The 19,575-nt window shown below is 33.7% G+C and overlaps 1 protein-coding gene across 1 annotated transcript; it reads left to right on the top strand.

Moving 5' to 3' along the window:
- The first annotated feature begins 1,943 nt into the window (after positions 1 to 1,943).
- On the top strand, positions 1,944 to 19,150 carry htr3a (5-hydroxytryptamine (serotonin) receptor 3A). Its single transcript, XM_022675875.2, has 9 exons — positions 1,944 to 2,063; positions 4,438 to 4,601; positions 4,712 to 4,756; positions 5,889 to 5,998; positions 7,198 to 7,367; positions 8,693 to 8,853; positions 10,061 to 10,271; positions 14,488 to 14,718; positions 17,882 to 19,150. Exons 1-9 carry the CDS (start codon positions 1,997 to 1,999, stop codon positions 18,163 to 18,165), a joined length of 1,443 nt encoding a protein of 480 aa, XP_022531596.2. The 5' UTR covers positions 1,944 to 1,996; the 3' UTR covers positions 18,166 to 19,150.
- The last annotated feature ends 425 nt before the right edge of the window (positions 19,151 to 19,575 follow it).

Raw genomic sequence — 19,575 nt, forward strand, 5'->3', positions numbered from 1 at the left:
GAACGCTAGGTGTCAGAAACGGGCCAAAGAGTCTAAAAGCAGAGAGAGTGTGCATTTCTAGCGCAGAAAAACAGAGTCTAAAAGTTGCCGTAATTAAGGAGTTTAATATTAAGAGACATCATGAAATTAAACATCAATTTGAAAAATCTTAGTTTACACAACACTGTCAAAGATGAAGATAGTAAGTCAAGTAAAATGGTGTGTAAATGAAATAATCAGGAAAAAAGTATTATTTAAAGTGGTATATTTCATTATTTGTTTTATTACAGAGTCTGTGGCCCGTGACTTCAAATATATTTCTCCTTCTGGCCCCCAACAAAAAAAAGTTTGGACACCCCTGTTTTACAGTATTTTGGTGGTGGAAAACACAGGTGATCCACTGACTGATTAAAACCCTGACAACAGTTCACAGTCAATCATTAGAGTGTATTCCTATAGATGCTGCAGAGCGTAAACCTTTTCAAATTTTCACTCAACAATAAACAGAATAAGAAATAAAATAACATTACTCTTCCCTTAAATGAGCTGCTGGTGTATCTTCATAGCATGAACATGCAGGTAAGTATGTGTCTCTGCTGAGACGCACAAAAGCACTGAGCTGTTAAGATATGACTGCGCCAAAGTCATGGCTCAATTGCCTCTTAAATGATTAATTATGAGAATTAGTACACGCCTTTTGCACATTTTGAGCTGCGCAAGGTATATTTTTTGTGCCCACACGAAACCAAAGACACACCGACACGCCCTAAATCCAGCTGCGCAATCCGCAATTGACCAGTATGATTGTAGATCAATAAAATGGGGCCCTATGGATTGTCTATGGAGAACAGCTATCTGATAGTTCAGCTGCAGCTCGTTAAGAGATACACACCTTCTTAAACAGCAGCATGTGAATGTGTAAGCTGTTCTACACTGATCAAGCATAACATTATTATATATGTGCTTTGTTTCTACGAGCAATATCCTTAACTTTGTAGCTGTAAAAGACTGTAGTTCTACAGTCTTTATATGGGGGGTGTGACTACTTTTTATTTGATAATGTTTTTTTTTAAATCATGTATCATATTCATTCTGCTTCACAATGACGTGCTATTTTGTGTTGGTCTATCTTAGCTTAAAATTCCAATAAATTACATTTAAGCTTGTGGTTGCAGGATGACAAAGTGTGAAAAAGTTAAGTGTGAAAAGGTATGAATAATTTTGGAAGCCACTGTATTTACAGCTCTGGAAAAAATTAAGAGACTCATTAAGTTATCAGTTTCTCTGATTTTGCGATTTATAGGTTTATGTTTGAGTAAAATGAACATTGTTCTTTTATTCTACAAATTACTGAAAATATGTCTTTGAAATTCCAAACAAAAATGTAGCATTTATTTGCAGAAAATGAGAAATGGCTGAAATAACGAAAAAAAAAAAAATGCAGAGCTTTCAGACCTCAAATAATGCAAAGAAAACAAGTTCATATTTATAAAGTTTTAAGTTCAGAAATTAATATTTGGTGGAATAACCCTGGTTTTAAATCACAGTTTTTATGCATCTTGGCACATTCTCCTCCACCAGTCTTACACACTGCTTTTGGATAACTTTATGCTGCTTTACTCCTGGTGCAACAATTCAAGCAGTTCAGTTTGGTTTGATGGCTTGTGATCATCCATCTTCCTCTTGATTATATTCCAGAGGTTTATTTTAATGGGGTTCAGGTCTGGAGATTGGGCTGACCATGACGGTCTGGAGCAGCAGCTGCATCACATGCTCTGTTTGATGGTGATCTGAGCTGGAGCTGGACAGGGGCAGGGGCAGGAGGAGGAGGAGGTGGTAGGGGGGGGTAATTAATTGGTCCAGCAGTCAGCAGTGAAGTGCTGCTGGTCAGCTCACAGACACAGACTGCAGGGAGCATCATCATCAGTTGAAGGAGGCAGGCCAGAGCTAACAGGCAGCGAGAGGCTGTTCTCCTCCTGATTAGAGCGGCGAGTGTTGTCCTGGAGCAGCGAGCAGAATGCAGACTTTAGCCCTGTGGACAGCGCTCAGCGTCTGCACCTACGCCACAGTGCAGACCTGCTCAGGTAATACCTCAGATCTGACTCACCTGACTTTATTCCAACTCTCACAACTCTCACAAACTTTAACCCTTGTGTGGTGTTCATATTTTTGTTACTCGTTTACTTTGTTACTTGTATTTAATTCAGCAAAATTAAGCAATTCTACATTAAAATGCTTTACACATGCTTGCTTCACCTAAATTGCAAGCAATATAAACAGCTTACATGGTTAATATTTGCCCTTTACCTTTCTTATGTTACATTTCTTTCAAAAAGTGCTACTCTTTTTTTATTAGTTTTTTAATAAAATGTAAAAGAAAATGAATTAAACTCAAGATATGAGTAGAAAATTTGTTTAGTTTCAAATTTACAAATGAAGCAATGTTTATTAGCCCTTGGCCAAACATACTGTATGTAATATAAATGTGTGTGTGTGGGGGGGGGGGGGGGGGGTGTACAATGTGTGTTTATTGAAAATGTGTTTTGATATATGTTTTTCACAAAAAATGAGCCAATGCCAATGAGTTTGAGTTAGAATTTTATTTTTTTAGTATCATTTGATGAAAAATGAAAACGGGTCCCACAGACCCGAACACCACACAAGGGTTAAGTTTAAGTTTAAAACTGTCTCGTAGAAAATGTGTGTACTGCATCCTTATAAATAAACTTGTAGCTGTAGATGTGAACAAACGCAGAAAAAAAAAAAAATAAATTCAAAGATTTAAAATCACTTCAATCGCTAATAGTGTTGTGTTTTTACAGAACTGTCACAGTATAGATATATATATAAACTGCATAATAAAAGAAAATCATTATTGAAGGTATGAAATCTTAGTAACCAAAGCTAGGCTTAATCAGTGTAACAAACATGTACATGAAAAAATCTTATTTTAATCTCATTCATAGAGTTTTGGTCAATTTTGAGAAAGGGTTGAAATTTATAGCAAAACTGAGGCTAGTTAATTCTCCTTTTATGTTACAGATCAAATTAAAAATGGTCAATTAAAAGATTAAAAATACTGGGAAAATACAAATTTAAAGTTTAAAACTGTTATGGTAGAAAACGTGTGCTTATAAAAAAAAATTGTACAGCTTCAGATGAGAAAAGAAAAGCAGAAGTTGATGTGAGTTAGAAGAACAAAGGATTTAGTTCTACCAAGTATCATATGTATTTGTTCAGTTCCACCAGCAGCAGCAGCACCTTAACTTAACGAACACTGATTTACCAAACCAGATATATGTAGATAATAATTCAAATAATACTGATTTTTCTTTTAAGAAGAATTTTAGAACACTTTACAATTATTAACTCAATAGAATTTTTTTTAATCAATGTTCTAATATTATAAATACAGTCTAAACAAAAGTAAGATTAATACATTAATTTAGATGAGCAAATAAACAAAACAGAATAAATTAAAATTTAATGTACATTTTGCACAGTACAGTACATAAAGTGAAAGTAGAATTATTTATAAAGCTTTGCTGAAATCACTGAGCCCATTACAACTCATTACAACATGACAAATGGAAAATGCATTAGATATAATGGCCACTGATTATGAAAGTATCATTCTATTCTACAGAATTTCGTGAGAAGCTGTTTTCATGCAATGCCATTTTACTGTGAAATACGCTCATAAATCCATCATAAAGTAAAAATATGTTTTTTTTACTTTTACTTTTAGTACATTAAAAATATAAAATAAATGTAATAAATTATATAAATAGAATTTTTACTTTTTAAATTTATTTTGGATGGATTTAAATTTGTTTTAATATTATTTCTATTGTTTAATTGCTGTAATTTAGTTCTTATTGCGCTTGTTGCTGTATGTTACTGTAAAAGAGTGCTTGTGCCCTGCAGGTTAATATTTAATGTATATCTGTATGAGCTATAATAATAATAATATATAATAATAACAAGTTTTATGTATATTGAATTGGAGGCCTGTGCTTAACACTATTAATGTATTATATTGACCTGATATTATAACACTATAATAAACATGAAAAAAGTGTCCTCAATTATATACAGTTATTAAAAAGCTATTTTAATTTGCTTCTTTGGCTCTAGGGCTGCTTGTTTTTTTTCTAGTGCAGTGGGCAGAGCTAAGCTATTGTTTCATTGGCTTATAAACTTTTTCTGTGGCTCGTTTATAGTATATTTTGATTAAAAACAGGTCTCAGCAGGTGTTATGTGGAACAAAAACATTTGGAAAAAAATAAGAAAATACATGATGACCATTGTAATGGTTTGAAATGGTCTGAAAGTGATAAAACAACATTACAAGAATTATTACAATCAGGAGATGGCTGTATTAGTTTGTAATAAAGTTTGTATATATCTATACCATATATTATCTCTGATATTGTTTTTTCTGATGTTGTTTTGCAGTTAAAAAGCTTGGCAGTAACACCGGGAGATTCGCTAACGCCACTTTAGTCCGACTGTCTGAGTTTTTAAGCGCCGGATACAAGAAAGGAGTCCGGCCAGTTAAAGACTGGAGGGATTCGACCATGGTGGCCATTGACTTGATGGTCTATTCTATTCTGAATGTGGTGAGTTAAATTATTTATATTTTATTTATAAGATTACAATTATCTCTTTTATTAAGTATAATGTAAGTATGGAACTTTTTATATGAATTTATAGCACACTTTTCTTACAGGATGAGAAGAACCAGGTTCTGACAACATATGTGTGGTACAGACAGGTAGGCTTTGGTGGCAAATAAAGTACAATGAAGTTTATAAACACTATAAAATAGAATATTTACAATACTGTGCAAACGTTTTAGGCACCAAAGGAAATTACATCCAATGAATCCATTTATCTCAGCAATATCAGAGTTTTTACCTGAAAAAGCACCATATATAATTTAAACAGATGCAAATAAACATAAATACAGCAAATTGTAACAAGGAATGTATCTCATTTTAACTATGTATGTTATATCCTGTGAGACAAGCTGAAGAACAAAGTGTAGAGATTCCAGATTTCTCCTGGATGCTTTTCAGCCAGCATGCGTTTAACCCTACTGTTATGTTACAAAAGTATGTTAAAGAATCTAAGATCTAGGAAAAAAAAGTAAAAAAAGTATTTTTTTCAGTATAAAACTTCCTCTGCGTAGTGTAGTGTAATTAGTGTAATCAACTTATAACCCCCTGCAATAAACAAAACCTAAAACAAAATTCAATGTTATGTTTTAATGTTATGTATGTAGCTATTATGTCTAATATGTTTGGTCTTTCAAACGTAGTAAAGTAGTGAAACATTTAAAAAAAAAGGTTGAACATGTGTTTTTTTAATGAAAAACAAGTGAATTATCCTGATTGAAGCATTACCTCTTAGAGGTAATGAACACCATTGCCATAAATATTGATAGAATAATTATTATTTTGAATAATTATTATTTTGTATATTAATTGGATATTTAAACATGCATTGGATCAAACTGACCCGGGAACACCGTTGCTGTTCCTGACAAATGAACATAACATAAGGGATATGTTCAGTTCCATCAGCAGCTCACCTAAATGACATAAATTTACCAATTTACCAAACCAGGTGTTGATTAATATGATGAGAACTAGAAATAACTATTAAACTCAGATGAGGAGAGATTAGAAGATGTTAAAGCTGTAAAATTTCTGTTTGTATTTATTGTAATGTTTTAGTGTTTTACTGAGCTAATAAACACTTACTTCACAGATAAAAAGCCTTTACTTTACTACAAATTTCCACAGGTGCCTAAAATATTTGCACAATACTGTACATCAATATAAAAAATGAAAAAAAAAAAATTTGTAGAATTATTCAGATTTTTTTTCCTGTCTCGTCTAAAGCAATGGATCGATGAATTCCTTGTGTGGAATCCAGAAGATTTTGATGATGTTAAAAAGATCTCCATGCCCACTGCCAATGTGTGGGTGCCGGATATTGTCATCAATGAGTTGTAAGTAAAGTTTTCTGACATTTACATGGTTGTTGTTTAAGTTATAAGTTATGCTAAAAGCATCTGAATTGTCGCAGTTTGTGTTGTTGTGTCTGAAGCAGGAGTGGCATAAAGTTATCCAAAAGCAGTGTGTAAGACTGGTGGAGGAGAACATGCCAAGATTCATGAAAACTGTGATTAAAAACCAGGGTTATTCCACCAAATATTGATTTCTGAACTCTTAAATTACAATATAGTATTGTTATCTTGGCAGACAAAACACAAGTGCACCACTGACTGAACACAACCTAGACAGACGTCAGCAGTCAGATGTTCATTGCTATCGTGGTAATGACAGGTTCTTCCCCAACACTCGCACACCCCCGCTTAAAAATGAAAACATTGGGCACGTCCAGGTAGCTCTACATTTAAGTAAAATCAAGTCAAGTAAATTTTATTTATAAAGCACATTTAAAAGACATTAAGTGTCAACCAAAAGTGCTGCACAATAAAACAAAATTGAAAAGAGAGCAAATCAGAGATAAAACTATAAAATATTCTTAACTCCTAATCTATGATATTAAATAAATAATATACTTGAGAAAAGAACAATAAAAAGAACAAGGGCCACAACATAAATCCCTAGGAAGATTCAAATGCCTGGGCGAATAGATGAGTCTTCAAGTTAGTCTATGAGCGGGAGGTCGCACGGTCGAACCCCCGCGCATGCAGCTTTGCCATCAAGCTCTCTCCCCACATCACAAAAGGGTAATGTCTGCAGCACAGGGCGTCTGTGAGCTGATGTATCAGAACCGAGTCGCTGCACTTTTTTTCCAAGCTCGCTTTGATGCTACTCGATAATGCTGCATCAGCAGCAGCTCGAAAAGAAGCGGTGGCTGGCTTCACATGTATCAGAGGAAGCATGTGCTAGTCTAATAGGGGGAGTCCTAATAAGTGGGTTGCGTAATTGGCTATGCAAAATTGGGGAGAAAATGGGAAAAATTAGATATATATATAAAAAAGCATTTCTAGCATAGGGGAAAAAGGCTTAAAATAGCAACGTGTACTTTTCCTGTCGTTACGATAGCAAAGACACACAAGGCACGGTTGGCAGCTCACCGAAAGATAGCTAAAATAGGGCCCTTGGTCTTGTGATTATCTACAATTAATCAAAGAATTTTGCTATAATGAATCTATCTTTCTCTTTTTCACTGTTACAGTGTGGATGTGGGAAAATCTCCAGATATACCGTATGTGTACGTGACCAGTGATGGACTGGTGCAGAACTACAAGCCCATCCAGGTGGTGACCGCCTGCTCCCTCAACATCTATAACTTCCCCTTCGACATCCAGAATTGCAGCCTTACCTTTCAGAGTTGGCTGCACACAAGTGAGTTCCCCTTTATAATACATACAAACACACTGCTACCACTACTACTAGTAGTACTACTAATACTACAACACTGTAAAACTTGACAAGTTAAGTAAACTCAAACTATTTGAGGAAACCTATTGTCTTAAACCATTTAAGTTTAATAAATTATTTTTTTAAATGAGTGTGATTAATACACATAATCATTGTTATATAGAATTGAGTAAATCAAGTGACTTGTGCTAACCCTGTTGACAGTGTAATTGTTAGTTTGTTTAAGTATTTTGAACTATACACCCTAATACGTTAAGTCTACTCAAATCATTTTTAAGTTAATCTTTGCCTCAAAGGAATTAAGTTTTCAAAACTAATTTTTTAGTTAATTTTAACAATGTGTGGAGTTGAACAAAAAAATGTTAATTCTCAAAAGAATTCATTCACATAAATTAGCTATAGACTGAACAGTATTGAGAGCACAGCCATGAGAGAGTTACTGCAGATCAGATAATGATGCTTGTTCTTACAGCCTAAAACAACACAGAGGCTAAACAGTTATTCATGATATATGATCTACAAGTTTACCTAATGTAGCCCAGGGGGAATGGCTACACACTGATGGTGAGTGTTATTCAGAAACTGGGGGACACACCCAGTATGCAAATAGATTGTGCCAGAAGCCAATGGAAAAGAAGCTGCCAATGGAAAAAGACTAACTCAGTTAATATAAGTTGGTTCAACTCAAAGATCTCCATTTAAATGTATATAATAGTTTTGCCAACTCGTTAAAATTAAGTATGTCTGCCTTAACAGAAATGCATTACACCTTAATGCAACTTAAATTCACTGTTTTTACAAAACTCCAGCAAATCAAGCTATTGAGCTAACTCATTTACAACTATTAAAGTAAAATAAATCGGCTGTAGTTATAAAAACTTCCTATCAAACAGCATCAACTTATTTCATTTGAGAAAACCGAGAAAATTTAAGATTTAAGTTACACTAACTCAAATCAAACACTTGAGCAGCTATAAATGCAAGAAGGCCACAAATTCTTTTTTTTAAGTTAGTTTAACTTTATCAGTTTATAAGTTTATAAGTGTCTGTAATATTCATGTTATGTTAACTTAATTAGTTCAGTAAGAAATGCAGTTAGGTTTTACAGTGACTACTACTAATAATAATAATAACAATAATAACAATAATAACAATAATAATATCATTATTGCCCAACAAGTAGGCACCAAATTAATCAAGCCTAGGTAAAGCCATTGTAAATAATACCACTCTACAGGAGTCTGCAATCAGTCTGAATGAAGTGACCTTTAGCATTTCTCATCCTGTAGTTAATGACATCAACATCACGCTAATGAGGAGCCCGGAGGAAGTGAAGGTGGATAAGTCTGTGTTCATGAACCAGGGCGAGTGGGAGCTGCTGCACGTTCTGTCCAAATACAAGTGCTTCAGCGTGGACAACGACGACTACTACGCTGAGATGAAATTCCATGTATGTACCACTGTTATTTATATATATATATATGTATATATATATGTATATAAACTGGAAAAAAATAAGAGACCACTTCAGTTTCTAAATCAGTTTCTCTGATTTTGCTATTTATAGGTATATGCTTGAATATTGGTATATTATCTACGGACAACATTTTCCCAAATTCCAAATAAAAATATTGTTATTTAAAGCATTTATTTGCAGAAAATAACAAAAAAGATGCAAACCTTTCAGACCTCAAATAATGCAAATAAAACAAGTATATATATTCATAAAGTTTTAAGAGTCCAGAAATCAGTTTTTATGTATCTTGGCTTGTTCTATACTCCAGAAGTTTTTAATTTGGTAAAATCAAAGAAACTCATTATTTTTAAGTGGTCTCTTATTTTTTTTCCAGAGCTGTGAATATATTACACAAGTGTTATGTAATACTAAAATCATTCAAACTATGAAGAAAAACATATAAAATAATTTATTGAACAAAACAGTGTTAAACAAACCAGAATATGTTTTATATTTTACGTTCTTCAAAGTAGCACCTCTTGCTTAGATGACAGTTTTACACATCAGTCATCTTTATGAGGTAGATTCACCTGAAATTCAGGTTTTCAGTTAACAGCTGTGCTGAACTCGTCAAGAGTTAATTACTTGAGTTTCTTGTCTCTCAATGTGTTTGAGAGCATCAGTTGTAAAGTTGTGAAGAGGTAGAGTTACAGGTATACAGTGAATAGCTCTATTTGAATAATGTGGCAAGAACTATTCAACTATGTAAAGACAAAAACACTATAAGAAATGAATGTCAATCAAACACAAAAAAAAAAATCAAGAATTTCAAATGCAGTGACAAAGACTAGCAAAAAATGTTATGATGAAACTGGCTCTCATCAGGACCGCCCCAGGAAAGGAAGAGCAGGAGTTACCTTTTTTTGTACAGGATAAGTTCATCAGAGTTATCAGCCTCAGAAACCACAAGTTAACATCTCCCCAGGTAAGAGCACCTAAATTCTTCACAGATTATTTTGGTTTGTTTAACACTTTTAAGTTACTACATGGTTCTTTATGTGTTCCTTCATAGTCTGGATTACTTCAGTATTAATTTACAATGTAAGAAATAAAAAAAAAAAACATTGAATGAAAAGGTGTATTCACATTTTTGACTGGTAGTGTATTTATTTAGTAAAATTTTTCTTCCTGCGACTCTCAGGTGGTGATTCGACGCAGACCTCTGTTCTACACAGTCAACCTGCTCCTGCCCAGCATCTTCCTGATGGTGATGGACATAGTGGGCTTCTACCTGCCTCCAGACAGCGGCGAGAGGGTGTCCTTTAAGATCACTCTGCTGCTGGGCTACTCAGTCTTCCTCATCATCGTCTCCGACACGCTGCCCGCCACAGCCATCGGCACGCCGCTTATCGGTAAAATCAAGCATCTTGTTCTGAATAAAGGAAAAAAGAATAAAGCTGTATAACATTATGCAGTGGACAAACAGAGAATCTTAAAGGTCTTAATCCTATACAGTTTTATTGGATGAACGTGGCCATTATGTCTGAATAAACATTGAGAATTTTGAGATAGACATTTAAAATCTTTTCACATCTTAAATTTTGGTTAAAGTAGACTCTGGTTTAAGTATAGTCTGTTTGCTCTGGTTCAAATCAGTTAACAAGTTTGTAAACTTGGAGCTTTTTCCAGTTGGTTTGGAATGTTTTTGCACAATAGAAAAACCCACTGCACAAAAAAACGCATCAAACCATGTAAGAGTGTTCTCTCTGCTGATTGGTTAGACCAGTTTAGGGTAGAGCAAAAATTTAATACAGAAATTATGCCATATTACACCATAGACTATAAACAGTTTGAAATATATCTATAAAGAGTCTGATTTGACTGAACTAAAAGGTGTGAAAACAGTCTAAATTCATCTTACGTTCACAAACCCTGTTTTATATGTAAAGTCCACAAATTTAAGCTAAACTTCATGTTGATGCAATAATTACTACTAATTACTACAGCTATGAGAAAATGCTATCTCTGAAATTTCTTTATGGTAAATTAGGGAACATTGTTTGCTGTGATGTATTTTGGTGCACTTGGATTTTTCTCTGTGTGAAAACAAACCAAACCAACAGGAAAAAGCTCCAACCTTTAAAACTTGTTCACTAATTCAGACTAGACCATACCAATTATTAGTCTGAAAACATCCTAAATCATTGCATCTACACTAATGCTGCATATTGGATATATGATGATGTTCAACAATAACAGAAACATCACATTTCATTAGATATACCAGCCCATATGTTTCAACATATCATCAATGTACAGGAACAATCATAGCCAATAACAAATTGGGGTTGCTTGGATTTTCAAACCTCTGTTTCACCGTTTGAGAATAGTTGACCAACTAAAATACCCAGTCAACCCTGTAAATGATTGTACTGTTTTTTTGGGTGAACATGGACATGGACATGTCTTGGCAAACCTTTTGGGATTTTAATAGCAGTTTAAGGGCTATGAAGGGGAGTTTTCACACCTTGTCACGCAGGCCAGACACATGTCAGACACTCGCGGATACCAAACAATTTATTAACAAAGGGGCTTGGCTTACAGTACTAGGAGTAGTAAGGGACAAGCAGGGTCAATAACAATATGGCAGCTAATATAAACAACATACCAGAGCATAGTCAGGCAAAACAGGGTCATACACTGTAAATCTACAAAAATAGCGGACAAAAATACAAAAATAGTTTGGCAACTAAAATAAACAGTTGAGAGGGCAAGGCACAAATCGGGGGTCAAAAACAAAAACGAGTCGGTAACAAAGACAATAATCAAAGGAAACCCGTTGTAGTAGAACTAGATAACTAGAGGCAATGTTTGATGTTCGGCAGGGAACAGAGCAAATTGAGAAGTATTTAAACAGGATAGGCCAGGTGGAAACAATCAGTAACTGGGGGAGTGGGAATGATGTGAGTGCATGCTGGAAATTGGAGTCTTTGAGAAGTTCAGAGTCCAGAGCAGGCAGACTGTCAACAGCAGGAATGACACAGCTGCACTTTTTAGTTTTTTTAGTTTTAATCTGGTTCCTTTTTTTTAGTCTTGATATGATTCGTTTGGGCAGGTGTGTATACAGTAATAGTGCTCTACTACAGATAGTCAAAGAGAAGCTGATCAGATATTATATTGGTGTTCCTTTGATTTTTTTGTTGGTTTGAGAATAATCTACTTATCAAAATACACAGTTACCAGTGGTCTTATGCTCAAGAATAATCAGAGAATTAAGGGTGATTGGGACAATTTTGAGGACAATTTGAGGCAGTTTTTTTGCTAGTAATGGATGTAAATAGCCAAACAAATGATCAATTTATGTAGTACTAAAGAGGTTCATTTTGAATTTGTGGTTTCATAGATAGGGCTTAGCAAAAACATAAGCAATGTAAGCAAAAACATTTGACTTTTTGTCCCAATTTACCCTTAATTCACCCTATAATACAGAAGCTCATATCCAGCACAAGTACAGTACATATTGTTCAAAACGCCACTAACAGGTTTACCAGGGCAACAGGGAAACTCACACCAGTGCACCACAACCATGCTCGTTCCACTGCTGTGCTGAAGCTGGTTCACCACTCAGATTATCCTCAGTCAGCGGTGCTCCTGTGGGTAGAAAGGGTAAAGGAGGCTGATAAATTGTGCAGCAACCCAGGGGCTTGAGTCTGTCATTGTAAACATACAAAGAGCTCCTATATACTGTAGTAGCTGCAGTTGATCAAATGCCAAAGACTGTAAATATTTCATGCAGGGTTTCCATTATTTTATACGCCTAGCAACCAGTACAGCTGCAAATTGGACCTCATTTACTCACGTTCTTAAGAAGAATTTTAGGAATTTCTTTTTAAAACACACTTACGCAGTTTTAATGAAGTCTCTGACATTTAACAGTGTTTTTTGTTTTTTTTACTTGGGGTTAGTTCAGTTTTTGAGGACAGTGGGATTCAGCCTTATACAAGTATAGCTCTGAAAATATGGAGTAAGGAGTAAGGGACAGGCAGGGTCAATAACAATATGGCAGCAAATAAAAACAACATACCAGAGGGTAGTCAGGCAAAACAGGGTCATACACTGTAAATCTACAAAAATAGCGGACAAAAATACAAAAATAGTTTGGCAACTAAAATAAACAATAGAGAGGGCAAGGCACAAATCGGTTGTCGGAAACAAAAACAAGTCGGTAATCCATTGTAGTAGAACTAGATAACTAGATAAAATGTTCGATGTTTGGCAGGGAACAAGTATAGCTCTGAAAATATGGAGGACCAAAACTGCCAAAATTAAAAAAATAAAAATAAAAATGTAAGTAAATCACTTACAATTAGAACGGTAAATAATTATTATAATTAAAATATAAAAATAAATACATATACATCAAATTTTTCTTTTGATACATTTGTTTATTTATTTACATAGCTATTTATTTCTGCGTTTATTTATTTATTTTCCGATGTATTTCTTTCTGCATTCATTTATTCATTTATTTTTGACCTCCATATGAAAACAGTTCTGCTGTTAATTGCACTGTATATTTGGACTTTTTTTTTTTTTTAGAACAAATTGAAAAAATGACTTCTAAGGAAGACATTGATAAATGAAACCTGTTTTTGATCAATTGTTGCTGGTATATGAAATATCATACATTTTTGATGAGGTTCTGTGGGTATGTCCCTAAACTATGTTACTGTTGCTTGACAAACCATCTTGAATTGCAAAGAAAATCAATTATTTTATTATTAACCAATTTAAAGGCATTTTAATTGGTCTATTTTACATGAAATTTGGATACAATATTAAAAAACAACCAGATTTACATTATTACAAAAATAGGGAAAAAATTGGTTAATAACTCCATATTTTAAATATGCTTACAGTAAAACTATAATACATTTAATGAGTATTACAACTGTATCACTATTTATTATACACCAGGTATATTAGAAATGTACTAAGAATTGATGATGTTAAATATATGTGATCTATTTACATTAGAGTACAAATATGCTTCTTGTTCCTGTATTTTGTAAGTATCACACTTCTAGTATACTTTGCTGGGTATAAAAATATATTTTAATATATTGTACTACAATGTTAAGCGTGTTACAAATTTACTTTAAATTTTATAAATGTAATAATTTAATTTACTTTCTAAAAAGTTACATGATACATTGAACTACTGTAACTGTTGTTTTTAACACACTTTGATAAAAAAAGTATATTTGAAAATAAATACAGTATTCTAGAAGTATATTGAATTACATTAAATTAAAAGTTTACTTCATAGTAGTATTGTACTTTTTTCAAAGTATGATCAAAGTTTACTTTTAAACATTTGATGAAAACATAATATTAATGTACCTTTAATATAATTTAAGTACATAAATCTGTTAGACATTTCAAAATATGTTTTAAGTACAGTTAAGTATATCTTTTTTCACCAGGGAATGTAAAAAAAACCTACACTAAAGTGCACTTTAAGTATATGTAATGTGTTTTTTTTCTTTTAGTATATTAAATTGCAAATGTACTTTTAGTATTTTTTACACGGAAAGCCCTGATTCCTGTCTGTGTGTGTGTGTTCAGGTGTGTATTTCGTAGTGTGCATGGCCCTGCTGGTGATCAGTCTGACAGAAACAGTGCTGATAGTGCGGCTGGTGCATAAGCAGGACCTGCAGTCTCATGTTCCTCAGTGGGTGAAGAACCTGGTGCTGGAGAAGGCCACAGTGCTGCTCTGCATCCGGAATAAGAAGTTCTGCTCCCTGCTGAACCGCGAGTCTGACCTCCCGCACTACAAAGAGAACAACATGAACACAGGTGAGCTTTCAGAGCAGATCCTGCAGAACCTCACCTCACATCTCATCCCTTTAATAGACGTATGTAAAAGCAAGTCTGCCTGAATGTTCAGGTAATGAGGAGAATTGGGATTTAGATCCATTAATTATTAATACAGGTATGGCTGAAACCATGAATATTGAATACGCTACAACCGTGGTAAGCTTTTGGCACTAGGCATCTTTTTAAAGACATTTTATAGATGTTTGTTTTCAATAAACAATTATACTGAAAATAAAATATAGAATATTATAAAATGACAAATAATGCACTGTTACAATCTTCTTTATCTTGGACAAAAGTATTGGAATACCTGCTTATTCATTGTTTCTGAAATAGTCACCTCATATTACCTGATATTAAAATGCTAGACAGAACCAGACATTTCTGCAATGTTCCTAAAACCTTTTCAAAAATAGCTAAATGTTCTTATAACGTTCTCTCTATTGCATGTTCTCTGCTGCTAATACATCATATGTTTTCAGAACATTTCCAGAATGTTGCGTGTACATTATTTCTGCAATGTTCCTAGAACCTTTTAAAAACATTGCTAAACGTTCTTTGTTGCATGTTCTCTGTTGCAAACCATTACTGCATCGCATATTTTCAGAACGTTCCTTGAACATTATTTCTGCAATGTTTCTGGAACCTTTTCAAAACTTTGCTAAACGTTTATATAACTTCTCTGTTGTATGTTTTCTGTTGCAATCCATCATTACATCACACATTTTCAGAATGTTTCCAGAATATTCCTTGTACATTATTTCTGTAATATTCCTGGATTTTTTTCAAAACATTGCAAAACTTTTTCATGACGTTCTCTGTTGCAAACCATTATTACATCACACAGAAAATTTTCAGAACATTCTTAGAAACATTATTTTAACAATGTTCCTGGACCTTTTTTTTTTATATAAAACATTGCTAAACGTTCTCATAATGTTCTCTTTTGCAAAACATTATCTCATCACATGTTTTCAGAAAATTAATTGTGTATTATTTCTGGATTGTTCCTGGAACCTTTTCTAAACATTGCTAAATGTTCTTTTAATGTTCTCTATTGCATGTTCTCTGTTGCAACCTATTATTACGTCATATGTTTCAAACATTCCTGAAACATAATTTCAGCAATGTTCCTGAAACCTTTTCAATACATTGCTAAACATCCTCATAGCATTCTCTATTGCATGTTCTCTGTTACAAACCATTATTAAATCATATGTTTTCAGAACATTTTCAGAACATTTCCAGAACGTTCCTAGTACATTATTTCTGTAATGTTCCTAAAAACTTTTCAAAATATTGCTAAATTTTCTAATACCATTCTCTGTTGCATGTTCCCTGTTGCAAACCATTATTACATCACACATTTTCAGAACATTCATTGAACATCATTTCTGCAATGTTCCAAACATTTTTAAAACGTTGCTAAATGTTCTTATAACATTTTCTATTGCACGTTCTTTGTTGCAAACAATTATTACATCACACATTTTCAGGACATTTTTAGGACTTTTCCAGAACATTCCTTGAACATTATGACTGTTGCATTTTTGGAACCTTTTCAAAACTTTGCTAAACATTTTTATAACGTCCTCTATTGCCATTATAACCATTATAACATCACACATTTTTAGAATGTTTCCAAAACTTTAAAACTTCCAAAACTTTACATTTTTTCTGCAATGTTCCTGGAGCCTTTTCAAAACATTGCTAAATGTCCTTATAATGTTCTCTATTGCTTGTTCTCTGTTGCAAACTATTATTACGTCACATGTTTTCAGGACGTTTCCAGAACATTCCTTGAACATCCCTTCTGCAATGTTCCTGAAACTTTTTTAAAACATGGCTAAAGGTTTTTATATATTTTTTGTTAGCTGGGAGGTGACCACAGCATTTATTCTTACAACAGTTCCAGCATTTGCATTCTAAAAAACATAAAACATCCTTTCCATTCTTTTGAAATAGGATTCCAAGCCTTTTCAATGGTTTTGAAGGTTCTTTGTTGCATGTTCTCTGTTGCAAACCATTATGACATCACACGTTTTCAGAGCATTCCTTAAACATTATTTCTGTAATGTTCCTGGAAAAATTTTAAAACATTGCTAAACATTCTTATAATGTTCTCTATTGCATGTTCTCTGTTGCAAACCATTATTACATCACACTTTTTCAGAACGTTTCTAGAAACATTATTTCTGTATTGTTCCTGGAACTTTTTCAAAACATTGCTAAACGTTCTTAACGTTCTCTGTTTCATGTTCTCTGTTGCAAACCATCATTATGTCACAGGTTTTCAGAAAGTTTCCAGAACATTCTTTGAACATTACTTCTGCAATGTTCCTAAAACCTTTTCAAAACATAGCTAAATTAGCTTATAACATTCTTTGTTGCAAACCATTATTAGATCACACATTTTCAGAACGTTCCTAGAAACATTATTTCAACAATGTTCCTACTTTTTCAAAACATTGCTCTTATATCAAGTATTCTTATAATGTTCTCTGTTTCATGTTCTCTGGTGTAAACCATTTTTACATCACACATTTTAAGGATGTTTCCAAAACATTCCTTGAACCTTACTTTTGCAATGTTCCTGGAATTTTTTTAAAACATTGCTCTGTTGCAAACCATTTTTTACGTCACATGTTTTCAGAATGTTCCTTGTACATTATTTCTGCAATGTTCCTGAAACCTTTTTTAAATGTGTGCTAAATGTATTTATAACATTCTTTGTTACAGTGTCAGCATTCACATAAAAAAAATTAAAAAATGTTTCCATTTCTTTTGAATTGAAATGCGATTTCGATGGTATTGAATGAAATTCCAGTGGTATTGAATGGTATTCCAATGGTATTCCAATGGTATTAAATGGTATTCCAATGGTATTCCAATGGTACTGAATGGTATTCCAGTGGTATTGAATGGTATTCCAATGGTATTGAATGGTATTACAATGGTATTCCAATGGTACTGAATGGTATTCTAATTGTACTCCAATGGTATTCCAATGGTATTGAATGGTATTCCAATGGTATTAAATGTTATTTCAATGGTATTGAATGGTATTCCAATGGTATTAAATGTTATTTCAATGGTATTGAATGGTATTTTAATGGTACTGTATGTTATTTTCATCCTGCAGTTCGCTGTAATCACCACTGCGAGACCTCCAGAGACATGGAGAGGGGTCTCGGTATGGGCATGCCCGTGAGGGACAGCACCCCTCCGGTCATGGACAATATTCTGCACGAGGTCTCCTCCATCCGGCAGTTTCTGGAGAAGAGGGAGGCGAGCAGGGAAATCGCTAAAGAGTGGCTGCAGGTGGGCTACGTGCTGGACGTGCTGCTCTTCAGGGTCTACCTCCTGGCCATGCTGGCCTACAGCATCACCCTGGGCGCTCTGTGGTCTGTCTGGCAGTACGCCTGAACGTGCTGAACGCTGTGTGTTAACATGACGCTGGGTTGTGTGAAATGAGCATACAGCGGACACAATGGGTGTCAGACCTAGCAGAATGGCTAGTTCATGCTACGTGCAGTGGGTTAAGCTGTTAAACATATTTTGGAGCAGCTTGCTGAGCTAGCAGAGTTAATGAGCAGGAAGGCCCTTTCTTAAAGCCCCACCCCCCACCCTCCCTCTATTTACAAAGAAGTTTTATTTATTCAAACAAATATGTGTATTTGAACACATACAGCTTTAGAAAAAAATAAGAGACCACTTAAAAATGATGAGTTTCTTTGATTTTACCAAATTGAAAACCTCTGGAATATAATCAAGAGGAAGATGGATGATCACAAGCCATCAAACCAAACTGAACTGCTTCAATTTTTGCACCAGGAGTAAAGGCATAAAGTTATCCAAAAGCAGTGTGTAAGACTGCATGGCAAGATGCATGAAAATGTGATTAAAAACCAGGGTCTTAAAACTTTATGTATATGAACCTGAAAGTTTCTGAAAGCTTTGCAACTTTTTTGTTATTTCAGTAATTTTTGTTATTTCTCATTTTTTGCAAATAAATTCTCTAAATGACAATAGTTTTTTTTTTTTTCAAATTTGGGAGAAATGTTGTTCATAGTTCATAGAATAAAACAGCAATGATCATTTTACTCAAATGTATACCTATAAAAAGCAAAATCAGAGAAACTGATTCAGAATCTGAAAAGGAGTCTCTTAATATTTTTCAGAGCTGTATGTAGTTGTACATAGTGTAAACCATAATAGCACTGTACAGAGCTATTGTAAGATAATTGTTTAAGGAAGAGTACAGAGTCTTCATAGTGTTCATTAAAAATCGTTGGATTTATACTGTTGATTGAAGGTAAGGCAATCACTTTAACTTTTATTGCAAAATAAAGTATGTAACTGTATAAAAATTCCTTTAAAAAAGTGCCTACATAAAGAAACGTATAAAACATATCATGTCATATCATCATAAGGAACTGTGTAATCAATTACAAACTACCTATAAAACATTTATCACATTTATCACATTTATTGGATTAATTTCACACTGGCAATTTCACAGAATTTCACAGACAATCAGTATTCTTCTGTTGACTGAAGGTAAACCAATTGTTTTAACTTTTATTCCAAAATAAAGTATGTTCAGTAACTATACATAAAATCCATACGTGTGTGGTCAAAGTGCCTACATAAATAATCTCATAAATCATATAATACAATATTAACAATGTAATAAACTACAAACTACCTACAGTATATGATATTTCTCACTGTAAGTCACTAAAATTGTTACAAAGATTAGAATACGCCACAAAAAAGCCTAAGAACATGCTATAAAATTTACAATTAACAACTAGGCATGACAAGAAGTTTTGT

The sequence above is a fragment of the Astyanax mexicanus genome, chromosome 17, assembly GCF_023375975.1.
Source record: "Astyanax mexicanus isolate ESR-SI-001 chromosome 17, AstMex3_surface, whole genome shotgun sequence".
Lineage (NCBI taxonomy): Eukaryota > Metazoa > Chordata > Actinopteri > Characiformes > Acestrorhamphidae > Astyanax > Astyanax mexicanus.

Coding starts and splice junctions, on each gene's coding strand:
- htr3a (XM_022675875.2), top strand. CDS start 1,997: ATGCAGACTTTAGCCCTGTGGACAGCGCTCAGCGTCTGCACCTACGCC. Junction 2,064..4,437: donor CACAGTGCAGACCTGCTCAG/GTAATACCTCAG, acceptor GTTGTTTTGCAG/TTAAAAAGCTTGGCAGTAAC. Junction 4,602..4,711: donor TCTATTCTATTCTGAATGTG/GTGAGTTAAATT, acceptor CTTTTCTTACAG/GATGAGAAGAACCAGGTTCT.